Consider the following 18,833-nt stretch of genomic DNA (forward strand, 5'->3'; position numbering starts at 1 on the left):
ATGGGGCCACTCTGGGAAGAGCTTCTGCATGCTTGCATGCACAAGGTTCCAAGTTCCCTTCCTGGCATCTCCAAGATAGGGCTGAGAGAGACTCCTGCCTGTAACTTTGGAGAAGCTGCTGCCAGTCTGTGTAGACCAGGCCTGCCCAATTTAGGCCCCCTATCTGTTTTTGGATTACAACTCTCATAATCCCCAGCCACAGAGGCCAATAGCTCGGGATTATGGGAATTGTAAGACAACATCTGCAGGAGAGCCAAAGTTGAGCAGCCCTGGTGTAGACAATACTGAGCTAGATAGACCAATGGTCTCATTCCGTAGGAGGAAACCTCCTGTCTTCCTAAATGAGAAGGTGTCACCAGTTGAGGGGTTAATAGATCAGATCTGCACCAAAAGGTGGAGAGGGAAGCAGTGAGCTGCCCATTAGTAACTTCTTCCATTCCCCTCTCTCTCCTTCAGACTTCACATTACCAAGATTTCTTCCCTCTCTCACCACTTCCTGCTGCTCCAATAAACTTCCAAGCACACATCCTTTTGTTTTAACGCTTTTCATACCATTTCTCCCATGTTACAATTGCTTTTTAGGAATGATGGCTTATTTCTTGTATGCAGATTCTTTACATTATTACCATATCCCCTGCTAACTGGGCAAAGAGGCACCTTTTACCATGGTTTATTTAGCAGGGGGAGAGTAACTGGCCCTATCCACCCCCAGCACAGTACTTCCAGTGACTGTTGCTGGTGTCTATCTTATGTTTCATTTTAGAATGTTAGCCCTTTGGGGACAGGGAGCCATCTTATTTATTTATTATTTCTCTGTGTAAACCGCCCTGAGCCATTTTTGGAAGGGAAGGGCAGTATAGAAATCGAATTAATAATGATGATGATGGTGATGATAAAGATAATAATTTGTGACTTGTTTTTCTTTCTAATTATTATTTCTTGTTTACACAGTCAGACAGGTGTTATTGAAAACAAACCAGTCAACAACACCTGTCTGACTGTGTAAACAAGAAATAATAATTAGAAAGAAAAAGAAGTCAAAATAATCGACATAGCAATACCAGGGGATAGCAGAATAGAAGAAAAAGAAATAGAAAAAAATCACCAAATACCAAGATCTACAAATTGAAATTGAAAGGCTGTGGCAGAAGAAGACCAAAATAATCCCAGTGGTCATTGGCGCCCTGGGTGCAGTTCCAAAAGACCTTGAAGAGCACCTCAACACCATAGGGGCCACAGAGATCACCATCAGCCAATTACAAAAAGCAGCTTTACTGGGAACAGCCTATATTCTGCGATGATATCTATAACAACTGACAATAAAATTCAGCCATCCCAGGTCCTTGGGAAGGACTCGATGTCTGGATAAAACAAACCAGTCAATAACACCTGTCTGACTGTGTAAACAAGAAATAATAATAATAATATTTTAATTTCCTTATTGGTCTTAATAAGCCACATATCTGAGTGCTTGAAATATTTGTGTCTTGTTTCCTTTCTCTCCATTATAAAGCACTGTCTAGGGAGTTAAGAGATCCCGTGTATCTTGTGTTCATGAGAGCATGTAGTAACAACTACTTATGATTTTTAGGGGGAAACAGCCTCTTAAATACTTAAAACTCAATTAGTATTGTAATGTCACAAAGTAATAAAATTGTTTGTCTGGTAATGCAGTTGTCCCTTGTGTCACCTCATATGACTTGTTTGTATTCTTTCTGCAGTGGTTATGTCTTTGATTACGATTACTACAGAGATGATTTCTACAATCGGTATGTGTAGCTTTTATTGCTGTCTTTGGGTACATAAATTTCACTCCTCATTTGTCACAACCTAACTTAGAAAGAAGTTTGCATTTATTTCTCATAGGACTCAATTTATTTTTATTGCTGATTTGCAGCAATGACTTTCTGGTGCAGAGTGTGTATTCTGAGCTCATCGCATCAGGATTACTGCTCTGTCTCCAGGTGCTATGCCACAACAGGTATGCAACTCCAGCTACTTGATTCATCCTGCTCAAGCTCCAGTGTTGAATTCCAGGCACCTTGCAACAAAGCCATCCTGCTTCACACAAGAGCCTTTGTGTGTAGCGAGGGCCTCTGTAGCTTACAAGAACAATTGGGTTGTGCACAGATAGGTGACAGACGTTTCTAACAGGATGAGAAGGGAAGGAATGTCTTGATCAGTCAAGGAGGCTATGCTCATGGCTGCAGGAAAGCGGGCTAAGGGAGCCCAGCCCACTTTCCTGCGGTCCTGGGAACCTCCAGGAGCAGTGCGACTCCAGCAGTTAGTCCGCTTAAGTTCCCCCCCTTAAACGAGGTTAGTGGAGCGCTCCACTAACCCCATTTTACTGATTGTGTGCCGCCATGGTGCAGCTCTGCGCCATGGCGACACATGAGTAGATAAGCAGCCTCCCAGCCTCGGGGGTCTCCCCAGAATGCCCCATGCATCTTAGGACTTCAGGGGCTGAGTGGCCCTCGATTCACACCACCCCTACCAGCTCCGTGACAGAGCTCGTAGTCATGTGGGCGGTCAGTGTGGCCGCCCAGGGACGACTCCCTGCTTGTCTGCAGGGAGAGTAAGGCTCTCCACACTGCTTGTGTGGAGAGCCTCAAGTAGTTTCACCTCAGTCTTTGCACATAGGATTGTGCTTCATCCGCAGTACTTCATGTAGACTGCTGATATTAAAGCCGATCCATAGGAATATACTGCCCAAATTAAAGATGGTATAAGATGATGTTTACCAACAAATTACTCTTGTGTTTGAGTTTTAATCCTATATTCATTTCAGTCAACATTGTTGATAAGATTCCTGTTTTTCCCAACTACTAAGGTATATTCCAGATATAACCCATCGAGGCTTATTCTTGACATATTCTTCTCTAACATATGTTAAATCTTAAAATACAGCAGCTCAGTATGTTGCTGCTTACATATATGGAAAAAATATGCTTAATATCTTCGAAGATCTCCATTCCTATCTACCATTCTGCTACTCCTAACTAAGCAGGAGATCTGAAAAAGAAAGCCAAGGGTTTTTTACACAAGTCTTGGCTATTTGGGGAATAAGAGAATACCCAGCAATCTAGCTGAGCACTCTTACTGTAAAAAGGTAGAATTTAAGGGCTCCCTCCGGTCTTAATCTGCTGACGTTGCTGACGATACAAGCAAATCTAGTCCTCTCCAACCCATCCTTCATTGATTCATTGATTGATTGATTAAGTGCCATCAACACTTTGCCGTCAACACTTTTGCCAGGAACCAATAACCAAGGTACTTCAAAAGTTGAGAACAGATTGATAAGAAATCACAGCAACTCCCTTTCTGCCTTATAAATATAGTTTCGAATACAGCTGACACTGAGAATTTTAATATGAACCTTACTTAAGTGGTTCCGTTGAGAGAACCTCAAATGTTTGTTCAGTCTGACAAGTGAACTTCTGTTAAGAAATCATGTGTGCCATATCCATATCCATACAAACATGTATACATATCTGTATTTATGTATGCCATATCCACAAAACAAGTTCTATGAGTTGTGCTTTGTTTTCTCCTCCTATTGAACCGGATCTACTTGAATGGTAGTGTCCTACTGACTTGTATGAATAATGAAATTAATCATTTTGTAGGTTGCTTTGTCCTTTATCAGAGATGCTTCAGCCCAGCAACGTTTTACCCTAAATGTCACTGCAAATGTTACTATGAAGTTAGAAAACTAGAAAGTCAAACCCATGAACAGTATAATTACTTGGGTAAAATGAAATTATGTGTAGCAGGTTTTCTGTTCCACCAGTAAAGACAGTCTAATAATGATAATCCTCTGAAATTACACAAAAGCTATGCACTTGGATAGGACTGAAATACAAATGCAGTTCTTAATGTACAAAGGTTCTTGAAATCTAATTTCACTATAATGTAAAGTAGTCATGATTTCAGAGGGTAATTTTCTCTTAGAAAATGGGAAAATTTAGTCTGCAAGAGCTTCCTGACATCAAGCCACAATAAAGTATTATGAAATGCCTGTTTTCATTTCCTTAAGGTTGTTTGATTACCATAGCCGAGTCCCTGCACCGCCTCGTGCAGTGATTCCATTAAAACGCCCACGTGTAACAGTTACAGCAACTCGGCGTGGAAAAGGGGTCTTTTCCATGAAAGGGGGGTCAAGATCTGCATCAAGTGGAACTTCTTCATCAGGATCAAAATGTGAGTTGAATAATATACCACTTAAATTATGCCTCTGCCTGCAGCGTAAACATCTAGTCCACCCTTTCTCTAAAAAGCTGTGTGCTTCTTGAGATAACTGGGATGCTTCTGTATAATGCTCCAGAGATCGTGGTTTCCCCAATTAATTAATTGGGGGGGGGTTGATTTCCTCTCATCTTTGCAATGTCTTCTTTAATGTCAGTGTTCTTTCACCATTAGAAAAGAAAAAAATGAGCAATGCAACGCTAGTGTCATTATTGGTGTCACTTAATATGTATAGGAGCCACCTAATGGCGCAATGGGGAAGAAATCTGCCTAGAGAGCAGGAGGCTGTTGGTACACATCACCGCTAGTGTGTTTCCCAGAATATGAACTGAAACGGTACTGAAAGGCATCATCTCACACTGTGCGGGAGAAGGTAATGGTAAACTCTCCTGTAATCTACCAAGAAAACCACAGGGTTCTGTGGGCTGCAGGAGTCAACACCGACTCAACGGCACAACCTTTCCTTTCCTAATATGTAGTATTGCTAATTCTTAGTGGTTGTATGCACATCCAAGCTGAGCTGTGGGCAGCAATTCCTAGGTGGCATAAGGCTAGAAGCCAGTTATCCAGTCAGGGTTCAGACCAGTAGCAGAGATCATGTATAAGCCAGAGGTCAAGCTGAGCAATCGGGAAGCCAGGGGGGAAACCCATAGTTTAAGGCAGGCCTGCTCAACTTTGCCTCCCACCCCAGCTATTTTTGGAGTACAACTCCCATAATCCCTGGCCACAGTGGCCCATAGCCAGGGATTATGGGAGTTGTAGGCCAACATCTATAGGAGCACCATAGTTCTGCAGCCCTGCTTAAGAGTGGGCAACAGCCTCAGCCCAGGAAGTCATGACAGATCTCATGGGCTTCTTCCTTCAATATGGGCCCATAGGAGGGCCTTCTCTGTGGCTGCCCCTCTTCTTTGGAACACTCTCTCCCCCACCCAGATTCATTCAGCCCCCTCCCTGGCTACTTTTAAGGCCCTTCTTAAGACCCACCTGTTTCGCCAGGCGTTTGCCCTTTAATAATATATTTTTTTAATTGATTGTTGTTGGTGTTTCTGTTGTTCACCACCTAGAGTCTTTGAAGGAGGCAGTATATAAGAAGTTTCAATAAATAAATAAATAAACAAACAAGCAAGCATTTGCAGACAAAAGTGTTTGTATGGAACAGAAAGAAGGTTGACATTTTTGGGGAAAAGCCTATAATACAATAATACTAGCAAAAGGATTGTGGAAGGGTAGCAGTACATATGCAAATAAAGATGGGCTGCAGCTGAAGCGCTGGACCTCTCACTATCTCATCTCAAAAGCCTCATATGCACTCTTACTTCAGGGCTCTGCCTCCTTCCCTCCCCTGACGAATATAGACCTTTCAGTCGATATTCATTAGTAGCCCATCCCAGGTGGCTACCTTAGCAAGATGCTCACATTGGTGAGAATCTTTAAGGAAAGCCCAGAGAAGGGTGAGACATTTCATAATGCGAAGAACTACTCTTCCTGTTTTACGTTTGGCCCAAACCTTGAAGCGTCTGCCCCTGCGTCTTCCCCCAGTCCTGCAGTGGTGCAGAGCTGTGTTTCCAAACCAGTTGCTGCTCACCGTAGGATGCCCGCATTCATTCTAAAGGCTCATTAGCAGTCTTTCTTTGCCACTGTGTGGGTTGCTAAACTTGCCAGATTAGGCTTGTTAATAGTCTTGGTTGCTAGACATTCAAATCGGTCTGAGGTGAAAATGGGGATTGATTGTCACAATAACTGCTGATGACTCCTTAAAATAGGAGAAGTAGTAATATATTCCTTGGGGAAATCAGGGAAGCTTTGAGCTGAAAGTCTGTAGCCTGTTTATGGGAGGCCTAACGGCTTCCTCTTCATCTCAGCTTTCTGAGAGCACATTTCCCATTCTCAGTGGCAATGCAGTTTTCAGAACAAAAAAGGGGGGGACAAATACATTTGCAGTCATTACAGGAATTGTATATTATGACATTAGTAGCCGATATTCTAGAGTATAATGTTCCTAGCTGTATTTTAAAATTAAAATAATTATCTCTCTTATAATATTGAGATATATTTTAAAGGTGAGAAGGAATAGAATGGTACATTAAATTATTAGTGTTATGTGAAAACCAGCAAACAAACATTTCCAAGTGCCTTTAATATGTGAAGAGGGAAGAACAATGTATTATATCAGGGGTGAGTTAGTTGTGCACTGTGAGGCCTGCACAATGATACAATGGCACAATGATAGTAGGGTCTCTAAACAGTAGGTGGCCTATGAACATTGTAAGTTTCCAGAAGGAGGTCTAAGTTATAGCCATGGTCTCTACTGTTTCTGTCCTCAGCTCTGCAAGCTTAGCAATATCTGCCATTCTAGAGTTTACCAATGTAGTACCATGAGAAAGCTATTGTGCTGTGCTGCATATTGTGCAAAACAATAGAGAAGCACTGCTTGGAAACCTATATAAGAACACTCTGTCCCTATTGCTACAGAGAGCCCTTGGAATCCTATACATCTTCGTTAATAATAGAGACAGTGTCCTTTCAAGAACTAATGTCTTGTATGCAAAGAATGTAGCAAACTCTTCACAAAACTCTTCAGACAGGTTGAGACAGCCTGAATTTGATTTTGCACGGGTTTATTCCTTGGCAGCTGAGAATTGGTTCTGCACATAACACAGGGGTAGTTCCAGACCTTGAATGAACCCTGGGGAGGCATAGAACTCCCTGGGACCATGACAGAGGTACTATAGTGGACAGCAATAAATCACTGGCAATGGGTGTTCCTCGTTCTCACCAGTGGCCCCATTTGAGTCCTCCCAGATGCCTGGCACTCTGACTTAGTGGCATGGACATGTGGAAGAACAAAAATTGTGTAAGTGTCCCAACCATGATGACCCTGAAAGCAAGGAGTGTCTGCTGTTAGGGGTGTGCACAAAACCGGTTTGTTTGGTTTTGTGCCCGCCGAACATACCCCCGGCCTGGCTTGAATTAGAACCAGTTTGGGGGTTCTAAGGGTTTTTTTTTCCTTTTTAAAAAAATAACTTTTAACACTCACCGCTGGGTCCGAGTTGGCGGCAGCCACCACGGTGCGGTCAGGGTCTCTACCATTTCCCCTCCCCATGCTGGCCTTCTCCCATTCTAAAAAGGGCCGGTTTGGCCTGTTTTCTGGTTGTTCCAGCCCTTACTCCAGTGCTGGTGGCCATTTTGGAGGCCACCAGACATGCCCAATGGACCTCTGTGGGGTGGTGGGGTTCAGCTCGAAGTCAAGCTGAACCAGGCCCCCGGTCCAGCTTGAAGGTGAGCCCTAGAGCTGGCCCAGTTTGAAGGTGAACCAGCTCAAAGTCAAGCCGGTTCGCACATCTCTACCTGCTGTTGCTGCCCAGTAAGCTCATTGGGCAGACCCTAGCAGGATTCTTGGGCAGCACTCAGTAGCAGCACTGATGGACACTCCTTGCTTTTCAGTGTTGCCATGGCTTGGACAGTGACACCATTTTAGTTTCCCCAGACAGTGATCCCCCTGATGTAGAGTCACTAAAAAACTACAAATGAAACTAAAAATTGTGCCATTAGGGCAGGCACAACAGTGCCCGCCAGCAGGTTTGGCCTGTCCATATAAGCAAGCTAGCAACCTAGAGCACCAATTCAACATAGGAAGCTGCCTTCTACTGAGTCAGACCATTGGTCCACCTAGCTCAGTATTGTCTGCACAGACTGGCAGTGGCTTCTCCAAGGCTGCAGCCATGCGTCTATCTCAGCCCTGTCTTGGAGATGCCAGGGAGGGAACTTGGAATCTTCTGCATGCAAGAATAAACGTGCTCGTCCCAGAGCGACCCCAACCCCCTAAGGGGAATATCTCGCATGTAATCTCCCATTGAGATTACATTAAATGAAATCAAATCACACTGAGACATTGCCTTGACCCCAAGTCCCTCAAGGCACAACTTTGGACCCTGCTTAGGAAAGGGACAATTCATGCTTGCTACCACAAGACCAGGTCTCATCCCATAGGTTTTAAGGGACACCAGTGCCCCAGCTGACACCCTGCCAGGCCCCTTTACTGATGAGACAGCAGCCAAGATGGAGTCAGAGGAGACTGGGGAGGAGGCGGCAGTGGCATCCCAGCAAAAGCAGCAGGGGCAGCCCATGCACCCGGGCACAACACCTGACTGCTGCTCAGCTGCTCCCTCCCTTTCAGCACTCGGGCACGCGTGAGCTGCCCACTGGCCTCCTGGTGCTGAAGAGGTGAGGTGCAAGGTGGCTCCGGGCTTGAGGGCTGCAGAAGAGTTGCTCACCCCCACGGGTGCACATTGCTCCTGACTGCCAGGCACATGTAGGACTCCTTCTCAGCTGTGGGGTATGGCGTGCACCAACACCATACTTTGCCTAGGGCGCCAAAACCCCGAGGGCCAGCCCTGGCCTCCAGCAACTACAACTGGGGACAAGAAATCCCTGTGGCTGGAGGAGGGGGCAGGCACCAGCTGTACGGGGTCCCTTGGGACGCTGGGGCCTCAGCATTTGCCCAGCAGTATAGACTGCTAACGCCAGTCCTGACATGACATTAACCCTCTCACAGACTACTAGTGCCAGTTACTGGTTTGTTTATTATATTTATATCCCACCCCTCCAGCACACTGCTGCTTGGGGTGGCTTACAATAAAGGTATAAAAACATAAACGACATCATCAAAGAATAAAAAACAATAAGACACAATGAGGCGTGTGAAGCGCCTAAGGCTGAGCGCCTTAGCCTGATCTCCCCGCAGACGATCAAGCCAGCCGCCCACACAACTACCGGCTCTGTGACAGAGCTGGTGGGGGCTGCGGGGATCGGGGGTTGCCTGGTCTCCGGAAGCCCCAGGATGCCCCGCACGAGTGCACAGGGCATTCTGGAGAGGACACACACACCCCAAGGCCGGGAGACTGGCTGCAGCCTCTCGGTCGGAGGTCGACTCATGTGTCGCCACGTGCCGCGGCAGCACACGAGCAAAAAAAACAAGTTTAACGGAGTGCTTGCTCTGTTAACCTCATTTAAGGGGAGAGGGAATTAGGCAGGCTAGCCACCTTGGAACCACCTGAGCCCGGTGGTTCCTACGGTCACTAGAAAGTGGGCTAGGCTCCCTTAGCCTGCTTTCTAGTGATCGTGGGAATAGCTTCAAGGAGTCACCATAAAACACAGTAAAAGCCTGAGCAGATAATGCGCCCTTTCTCGTGATCCATGAGAAGGGCTTGAAGGGGTGAGGGGAGGAAGCCTCAAAAGCTTACCTCCCCCACAGAAGATGCTCTGCTTATAACTGGGTGGGTGTTTCATCCACCCAGAAGATTGCTGTCTGTTGCTGGCAGCAAGGAGGTTTTTGAGCTGGAAAGTCCCGGAACTCCCCACGTGAGTGCACAGTGCATTATGGGGATTCCCCCAATGGGAATCAACACGATGGGAGCCCCACAGACTCGCAGCCCCAGCTGCAAGCAGCCAGGGATGGCAGATGATTTAAAAATGGAGCTATGGGAACACTTGCTCCGGTAACCTCATTTTAATGGTGGGCTCCAGAGACGGGTTTGCCACCGGGAGTGCGCAGTTCCCAGCGGTTCTGATGATCAGCCAAGACCAGGCTTGGCTTTCTTAGCCTGGCTTTGGCTGATCGTAAGAACAGCCTCAGTCACCTAATGGCACAGCAGGAAATGACTTGATTAGCAAGCCAGAGGTTGCCGGTTCAAATCCCTGCTGGTATGTTTCCCAGACTATGGGAAACACCTATATCAGGCAGCAGCAATATAGGAAGATGCTGGAAGGCACCATCTCATACAGCGCGAGAGATGACAATGGGAACCCCCTCCTGTATTCTACCAAAGAAAACCACAGGGCTCTGTGGTCGCCAGGAGTCGACACTGACTCGACAGCACACTTTACCTTTAAGAACTACCTCATTAAGTGCCATATATGAATGTTGCTAATGTGGGGGAAAATGATTTTGAAATCAGATGTGCATTCTGATCCATGTAAGGTTTGTATTTATGTTATAGATTTAAACAAAAACTGATCTAAGCATTTTTTCTAAGACCCTATTTATATATTGCATGACAAAAACATCCTCCTCCTCATTTCCACTATATTATGTGGAAATGTGACTGGGCAAATGTTCCCACAGGAAGATCTCTAAGCTTCAGAAGTAATCTGCTATTCGTGGATTTTACTATGGGTGAGATATGCACATACTTTACACATTGAAGTAGAAGGGAGGAAAGAAGAAATCTGCATCACTTCCACTTCATTCTTTGCCTCCGTGTATTATACATGTAATATACATGTAACTCACCCTCACAGCTTAAGTTTTAATGCCATTAAAATAGAGGAGAGCAATCTTAAATGAAACCAAATCACACTGAGACTTTGCCTTGACACCAAGTCCCTCAAGGCACAACTTTGATCTCCTTGAATTAGGTTTGAAAATTACAGTACAATGGTGAAGGGAGGGAAAAAACCCTTTTCATAAGTCCCAGCGAACTAAGAAAAAGATATGCTTCACATCCACCACATCTGCAAATAAATTGGGAAGTCAGGGGTTTAGAGGCAAAGAAGAGACATTCATGCTTGATTTCCTCTTGGAATTATTTCGTTTCTTATTTATTTTATTTTATTATACATACCCCCACCTCTCCAACGCAATACTGCTCAGGGTGGCTCACAAAATTAGTAACGTGACACAAATAGGTATAAAAATAACACAAATAGATATTAACTAAAAAGAAAAACCCATTAAAATCAAATTTAAAAGTTGCAAGTTAAAAAGGTCTTTGCCAGCAGACCTTACTGAGAGGGGGAAAGTGTGGTTTATCTTATTTGTATTGGAATGAATTTTGAAGCCAAGCCTGGTCTTACCCACACATGAGAACCACTGGGATCGTGCTCGATCCTGGCAGCGCCTCGGCTGCAAACCCGCCAAACCATAGGAACATAGGAAGCTGCCATATACTGAATCAGACCATAGTCTTCTATCTCAGTATTGTCTTCACAGACTGGCAGCAGCTTCTCCAAGGTTGCAGGCAGGAATTTTTCTCAGCCCTATCTTGGAGATGCCAGGGAGGGAACTTGAAACCTTCTGCTCTTCCCAGAGCGGCTCCATCCCCTGAGGGGAATATCTTGCAGTGCTCACACTTCTAGTCACCCTCTTAAATGTGGTTGAGTGAGCGCTCTCTTAACCCCGGTTTGCTGATCATTTGCCAGCTGGGAGACTGCAGGGCTCCTGGCCGGTGGCAGAAGGCTCCCCATAATGCACCATAAACTCTGTGAACGGTGCATTATAGAAGTTCTGGGGGCCTCCCAGCCCTCAAACCTCCCTGCTGCCGGTAGCAGCTGGTGAACGTCTAGGCGAGCGATCTGCTCTCCCAGCAAGAAGACCAGGATCATCAGCAGGGGAGATAAGCATTATAAGGCTTCCTCCCCTGCAGCATGGAGCCCTTTCTCCATGATCGTGAGGAAGGGCTCACCGTCTCTCAGCTTTATGCTCCCCATCTGTAAAATATTGGTGCATCATCTGATACAATTGTCACGCAGATTAAGAATATGAGAGAATGGACATGAACAAGATAAAGAGGAGATTCTCACCATTGGGCAAAAGCAGTCCTCGCTCGCTTTTGCCTGATTGTGTGCTGCCGTGAGAGCCGCACAGCTCCCAGCCGCAAACCCTCCTAATTCCCCCTCCCCTTAGACGAGGTTAGCGGAGCGAGCACTCCGCTAACCACCGCTATTTGATTGTGTATTGCTGCAGTGCAGCTCCATGCCATGGCCACATGAAGAGACCCACGCCGGGAGGCTGAAACAAGCCTCCCGCCCCTGGGGGGTCTCTCCAGGATGGCCCGCGTGCACGCTCGGGGCATCCTGGAACTTCCAGGGGCCACACGGCCCCCGATCCCCGCAGCCCCTGCCGGTTCCGTGACGGAGCCGGCAGTCGTGTGGGTGGCCGATCCAGCCACCTAGGACTGCAGCCTTGATCGTCTGCGGGGAGAGCAGGCTAAGCCCTCTCCCCCCGCAAACCCCATTTCGGCGAGTTTCACCGATTGTGAGACTCGCCTCAAAGTATTGCATAAAATGAAAGAGCTAGTTTTAATTATCTTTTCAATTCTTGAAGACAAGTGTTCATCTTTTTTTAAAAAAAACCCTTCTATAAAAGTTCCTCTAAAGACAAAAGTTCACATTCAAAGTCGAGGATAACAAAATCCTGTCATTGTTCACCTGAGACTTTCATGTGATTCTCTGGATTCGCCTAAATTTGTAGTGGCCCAGTTCTGTCAGTGTATCTGCTTATTAATGTTAAGAATGTGTATTCCTCTTGTTGTCAAAGCTGTTTATACAGACAATATCTCTGGCAAAAATTCCACCGCATCCCATGAAGCAAAACCCCGCAAAAGTTGGAATCACTGGGAGCCCCAATAAGGCCAGCAAAGGGCTGCACTTTGCTCATAGCTTCAGGGATGCAATCTTTCTCTGGCACAATAAGGCGCAGAAAAATCCTTCCTCTTCCCATGCCGGCTCACTACCTAGCAACTCCAGGTAGTGAACTCTCCATGCAACCCCAGTCATAGCTCAGTGTTTATTTTAAGGAAGGGCCCTCCACAACTTAAGTTGAACCACTCAGCAACAGAGTCCTGCCCAGGTCCTTGGCACATAGGCTTTCCTCAGTAGATGCAAAATAACAGATATGGGCAAGATCCTGCAAACTTGGTGTCTGCTTGCACCTTGGGGATGAGGATGTAGTTCAGTGGTAGAGTATCTCCTTTGCATGCAGAAGGTCCCAGGTTCAATCCCTGACATCTTCAGGTAGGGCCGGGAAAGACTCCTGCCTGAAACCTTGGAGAGCCACTGCCAGTCAGTGTAGACAGTACTGAGCTAGATGGACCAGTAGTCTAACTCGGTATAAGGTAGCTTCCTATGTTCCCGTGGAAGCCAGGGAATAGACACGGGCAAGAATCTGCATGGTTGGCCATCACTGGATGCTTCAGTGTGAGGCACAGAAGCCTCTCCTTGAAATGAAGCCTCTCCTTGAAATGAAGGTCATGAGAACATGCATAGAAAGTGGCTGGACACTGCAGTGGTGTGATGGGGCAGGGGGCAGCTCAAGTGGCCTCTAATGAGACTGCTCCATGCCTGCTCTTTGCAAGCATGACAAGTGTGACCTTGTGATCATGTTCTTTGTGAGAATGATCTCAGATCACTGCAAGGATTTCTTCATTGACGGGGGGGGGGGCGGGGGGGAATGGTGTTTCTAAAAGCAGCAAGTTGTCTGCTGGAAGTAGAGCAAAGTCTTAAATGTTCACAGCTTGGTCCCTTAATGCGTTTGAGGGATTTGCATCCCTTGCTTTGAATCTGACTAATTGCTGACCAATGTTCCTGATTAAATCCAATAGCTTGGAAAAGAAATCTTTCCATCCTCAGCAGAAGTTTCTCTTAAAATCAACTGTGTTAGCAGCTTCCTTGTAGTATTAAATCTAAAGCAGTAGCAGATGTAGATTGTTGTGTTGATGTTTCATGACAAACGTGGCTTTCTGTAAGAAAAGATGAGCAAATGGAGAAAATACTGAACAGTTTTCTCATTTCTATATTTATGGATTCAGAGAAGATATCTGAAAGAGAGAGAAATGCAAGGTTTTTTTCATAAAAGAATTGTTGATTTAAATAAATAAATAAATGTCATAACTGCTAGCCAGTTCTTACATGAGTTTACAAGATCAACAGATTGGCTGTGCTGTAAAATGGGATTAGATAATAGCCCAAATCTACCAAAACCAACCTTCTTGATTCTTTATATGTCAGTTATTTATTTTATAGTTATTACTAGGACTGAGCAGAAAAGGTGGACTTTTCATGCCTTCTCTTGGCAGTTTTTCTATGTATTGCACAAGAAGTGTACAAATGTTCACCCATTGAGAGCGAGGACAATACTTGCCATATTAGTCACATCGGTGATTCCCAGCAGCTGGTATGAAACTTAAGTATGTAGTACACCGCTCTGGGCTCCTTGGAGGAAGAGCGGGATATAAATGTAATAATAATAATAATAGTAATTGGCACCCTAGGTCCAATTCCAAAACAACCTGAAGAGCACCTCAGCACCATAGGGGCCACAGAAATCACCATCAGCCAATTACAAAAAGCAACTTTACTAGGAACAGCCTATATTCTGTGGCGATTTCTATCATAACAGCAACAACATGGATAATAAAATTCAGCCATCCCAGGTCCTTGGGAAGGACTCGATGTCTGGATAAAACAAACCAGTCAATAACACCTGTCTGACTGTGAGAAGAAGTAGAAGAAGAAGTAGAAGAAGAAGTAGAAGGAGGCGGAGGAATCACACACGTGACTTATTTAGGAAGCATTGCTCTCATTCCAAATGGTTCCAGTGACACTGTCACATAGCAAAATTTGATTGGAGAGATAGTATCATGACTGCTGTGATCCCTGAATTGTTTGGGCCACCCATGCCTATTCCCAGGAAGAATGAGGCCCAGTAACTGTAAGGTAAAAATGGCATTTTAGCAGAAACAAATGACTGATCAGACAATACGTCCAACAGTCTTCTCAAACACATGAGTGAGGAGTGTGGGTGCACATGATGACTCCACTTTTGTTGCAGTCTCACCAGCACCTAATTGCTTGGGGATCGTTTGTCTGAACTGCCCCTCAACACATGGATTAAGTATTTTTCATCATTTTCCCCCTCTGGAACTCATCCTGTCCAATTCCTAAGAGCAACATTTCAAGCATCCTGTTGTGTTTCTGATGCTGGTCTACAACTGGAGATGGGCCTGGTGAAAGTGGCGGCCAGAGTATTGCGGCCCATACTCAGTTACTGGCTAAGACTATCCTTCCTCCCAATAGGCCTAGCCCACTCAACACTACAGGATGATTACCAATCCATATGGAAACAGACTCTGGTGGCAAAAATAGCATCACTTGGGCTATGCCCTGCCCACCTCCTCTCCATGGTCCATGAGCAGGCCAGAACACTCCTCAAACAGTGCATAATGGACATAGAACGCCAAACTGACTTAGGCAGGGAACCATGCTTCCATACCTCAGAAAGTCTAAGATACATAGCAATACCTGCTATTTGCCTTACTCAGCTTGTGGTCACTAATCACAGAAGGGCCTTCACCTTGGCTGACTTTGGTGCCCTCCCCTCGACTGTACTAAATGGAAGATACAGGAAGAGACCTTTCTCAGAATGCCTGTGCCCATGTAACACTGGGCAAGTCGAAAACGCAGAGCATGTCCATTGCCTATTCTACAGACTCCCGCAATATCCTCATTCTTCCACAACTGACTAGGTTACCCGGCCACCCTGATCAATTCTACACCTCCCGATTACTCTCTGACTGCAATCCCTCTACAGTACACAATGTTGCTAAGTTCTGCACAGCTGCATGCAGAATTCACTGGACTCTGACCGCCAGTAAATGCTAACTATGATGCGGCACAGAGGCCCACCTAAAATCTACAAACTATTTACAATTTTAGTTTTCAATTTTAAATCTACAACAAACTTTTTAACCCTATAGCCTTTTACTTATATTTTAGCTATCCCACAATTTTAACCTATACAGTTCTAATCTCTTTTAATTTATAAAACCTTTTAATTTCCTATAGTGTTATACTGTAACTGCTGGTTCATGTTGCGACAGCCAAAGACCATAACAGAGTCTTTATAAACCTTCTAGGTTCTAGCTTTCTTACTGTTTATGCTTCCTTGATTTAATAGCCTTAAACAACTTCCAATGCTGGTCAAAGACCGTAATAACATTATTGATTATTTTTTATCAATATGTGAAGCTACACCTGTGCAATTAGAGAGTGGGAGGATGGTGCACCAGAGGGGAAGAGATGTGCTTGTTCACACTCTGTTTTTTATCCATTTGAGATAGCTGGGGTATACAAAGTAGGGATGTGCACGGAACCGTGGGGTATACAAAGTAGGAACCGTGCACATCCCTAATACAAAGTGGCCCACAGGCAGTAAAAGAGCTTGACCACAAGCTGAACATTCAAATCATTTAGGGTTTGGGGGGGCAGGAGATATTTTAACCTCCCCACCAAAAGTACAGTCTTAAAACTGAAATTGGAAATCATCTGGCATAGCCCTAGTTATGACTAGGGGAGTAACAGCAGGGGAGAGGGCAGGGCCTCAACTCCTGCCTGTAGGCTTCCAACAGCATCTGGTGGGCCACTGTGTTAAACAGGATGCTGGACTAGATGGGCCTTGGGCCTGATCCAGCAGGGCTGTTATGTCTCATTCAAAATTCCAGGCTCACTGCTTTTTCACCTCTAAAAATGCATTTACCATACCTTGCAACTTCATTTTCTGTTGGAAGCTGAATGAAATTTTCCAGTTATCTCTTGAATATGCATGGGGGAAATGGAACATCAGAATGTAGCTATGCACATTCAGTGGAAAGGAAAGTCTGATGTATGTCTGTACATAGCCAGATTAACATAGAAATCATTTAGAAAAGAAAGAAACCTAGAGCAGCATCCAAACTTTTGATGGAGTGGTTCTCAGAAGACCCTTGAAAGAGGGCACAACTCCCTTTCCATGGACACAAGGAACTAGTGATGGAGCTTCACTCCATCAAAGGTTAGAATGTTGTTTCTTGTGTTTTAAACTATAAAAATAAGAATATATAAAGCTATACCTTGGCCTACAATTTGCAAGGTAGAGATTATCCTGGAATTCCTTTGTGTTAAAATCATTGTTCTGTGGTTGATACTCTGTTGTTGTTTTTTCCACTCAGTGAAATCAGATGAATTACAAACAATCAAGAAGGAATTAACTCAAATCAAAACAAAAATTGACTCTTTGCTAGGGAGACTGGAGAAGATTGAAAAGCAGCAGAAGGCTGAAGCAGGTAGGTGAAAATGATCTATAGCTCATTAAAGGGTGAATTAATCTAGAACAAAGTTATCAGTCATACTGTCAGTTCAGGATGGAAGGAGGGACATTTTGGTAATATTGTGTGCAGAAATGTAGGACCAATGAAAGCTCAAACGGTCCAATCCTGTGAGCTGCTAGCTAATAAGTATTTAAGACTAGGGGCCAAACTCGACATGATGTGATTGTTCCCTATTTTGAGGTCTCTGCATGTTTTTCCTTCTTATAAAGCAGATGCACGGAAACAATTTTGGTTGGGCCACAATGCAGGGACCTAGCTGTTTGCAACCGTGTTGATTCCCCAGCTTAATTCCCCACCCCCCAAAAGTGCCTAGCCTGCCTACCAAGGCCCAACTAATTTCTAGCCATCCACCCCAAATCACACCTCCCTGCATCTCATGCCAAACCACTTCTTAAACTAAAGGGAACTTCAGAATTAGTTCCTGATACTGCATGGGGATGCTGAAGAACCTGTTCAAAGGAATCAAGTCGAAGACCCACAGGGTGTGTGCAAGCATGCCAAAAGGATATCTAGGTGATGGTTGCTGTCCCAGATAGCAGCCATATATTCCTTATTTATTCCTTTTATACTTGACATCATACCGAGACTGGAAGAATGTGTTCTATTGCTAGAACTAAATTTGTTTTCAGAAAAGGGAAGATAATTTATTCCCATTCTATTTTTCTTACAGAAGCCCAAAAGAAACAAATAGAAGACAGTGTAGAGTTGATCCAAGAAGAATGCATATCAGAGAATGCAGACAACTCTACAGAAGAGCCCATTGAAGGAGGGCTAGATGTGGACGGTGATGGAGAAGAGATGACTGATGGGATAGAGGAGGATTTTGATGAGGATGGAAGCAATGAGTTGGTGAGGAATTAACGACTGTATATATAAGTTAGTAGCTTTTATGATTATACAGGAAGGACCTTCTTTAAGAGCAAGAAACAATACTTGAGCAACATTGAAGTACTGCTTTGGGCACCCTCTTTTTGGGGGAAACCCCCCAACTCTGGCTCTAAGATTCGGTGAGCACTAGACCAGTGATCTTCACTATTTTTCAAGCAGGGGCCACTCTGGCAAAAGACCTTCAATCCGAGAGCCATTTCCCACTGTGTTGAGACCTCCACACAGTACTGCACTTTTCTCAGTGCTGGGAAGACCCTTTAAGAGGGACGGAGCTTTCTCTCTCTCAGGTGCTCTGGCAGGAAAGTACTGGGAAGGACTACACTTCCCAGCACTCTGTGCATGCCTCCCATGATGGTGCTGAGGCTCAAGAGGGCTTTGCTCCCCTTAAAAGAGCTGCTCACCTGCAGGGCAGCATAGTGAGAATGGCAGTCTCCTCCTGGTGCCAGGGAGAATGTGCAGAGTAGTGATGTGCACAGAGCATTTTGTGCACATCCGAGGCAGCAGAGATCAGGCACTTTAAAAGGAGGAAGGCAGGTCTTGCCTGTCCCTCAGTTGCAGCTCCGCTGCCTCCCAGAGCGGTGCTGTTTGTATGAAGCAGCTGGGCTCTCCGTTTGCCAGCAGCATTTGCTTAGGAACAGGAAGTTCCCTTTTCCCAGCAACACTGAGCACTCAAGATGGTGTCCGTACATGCTCAGACACCATTTCCTGCTGGGAACAGGGAACTTGCTGTTCCTAAGCAAATGCCACCAGCCAACAGAGAGCCTGATTGCTTCATGC

The 18,833-nt window shown here is 45.1% G+C and overlaps 1 protein-coding gene across 9 annotated transcripts in view; it reads left to right on the plus strand.

Moving 5' to 3' along the window:
* Positions 1-18,833, plus strand: part of RALYL (RALY RNA binding protein like) — a 466,710-nt gene that overhangs the window by 423,965 nt on the left and 23,912 nt on the right. For 8 of the 9 annotated variants that reach the window (XM_053247058.1, XM_053247050.1, XM_053247051.1 and 5 more), the window contains 4 exons: positions 1,722-1,769; positions 4,037-4,200; positions 17,010-17,123; positions 17,839-18,017. In XM_053247058.1, coding sequence (XP_053103033.1) covers positions 1,722-1,769; positions 4,037-4,200; positions 17,010-17,123; positions 17,839-18,017 — 505 coding nt within the window. The remainder of the gene's footprint in view (positions 1-1,721; positions 1,770-4,036; positions 4,201-17,009; positions 17,124-17,838; positions 18,018-18,833) is intronic. The other variant, XM_053247056.1, reaches the window with a different exon arrangement.

Source organism: Hemicordylus capensis, chromosome 4 (assembly GCF_027244095.1).
Source record: "Hemicordylus capensis ecotype Gifberg chromosome 4, rHemCap1.1.pri, whole genome shotgun sequence".
NCBI classification, from domain to species: domain Eukaryota; kingdom Metazoa; phylum Chordata; class Lepidosauria; order Squamata; family Cordylidae; genus Hemicordylus; species Hemicordylus capensis.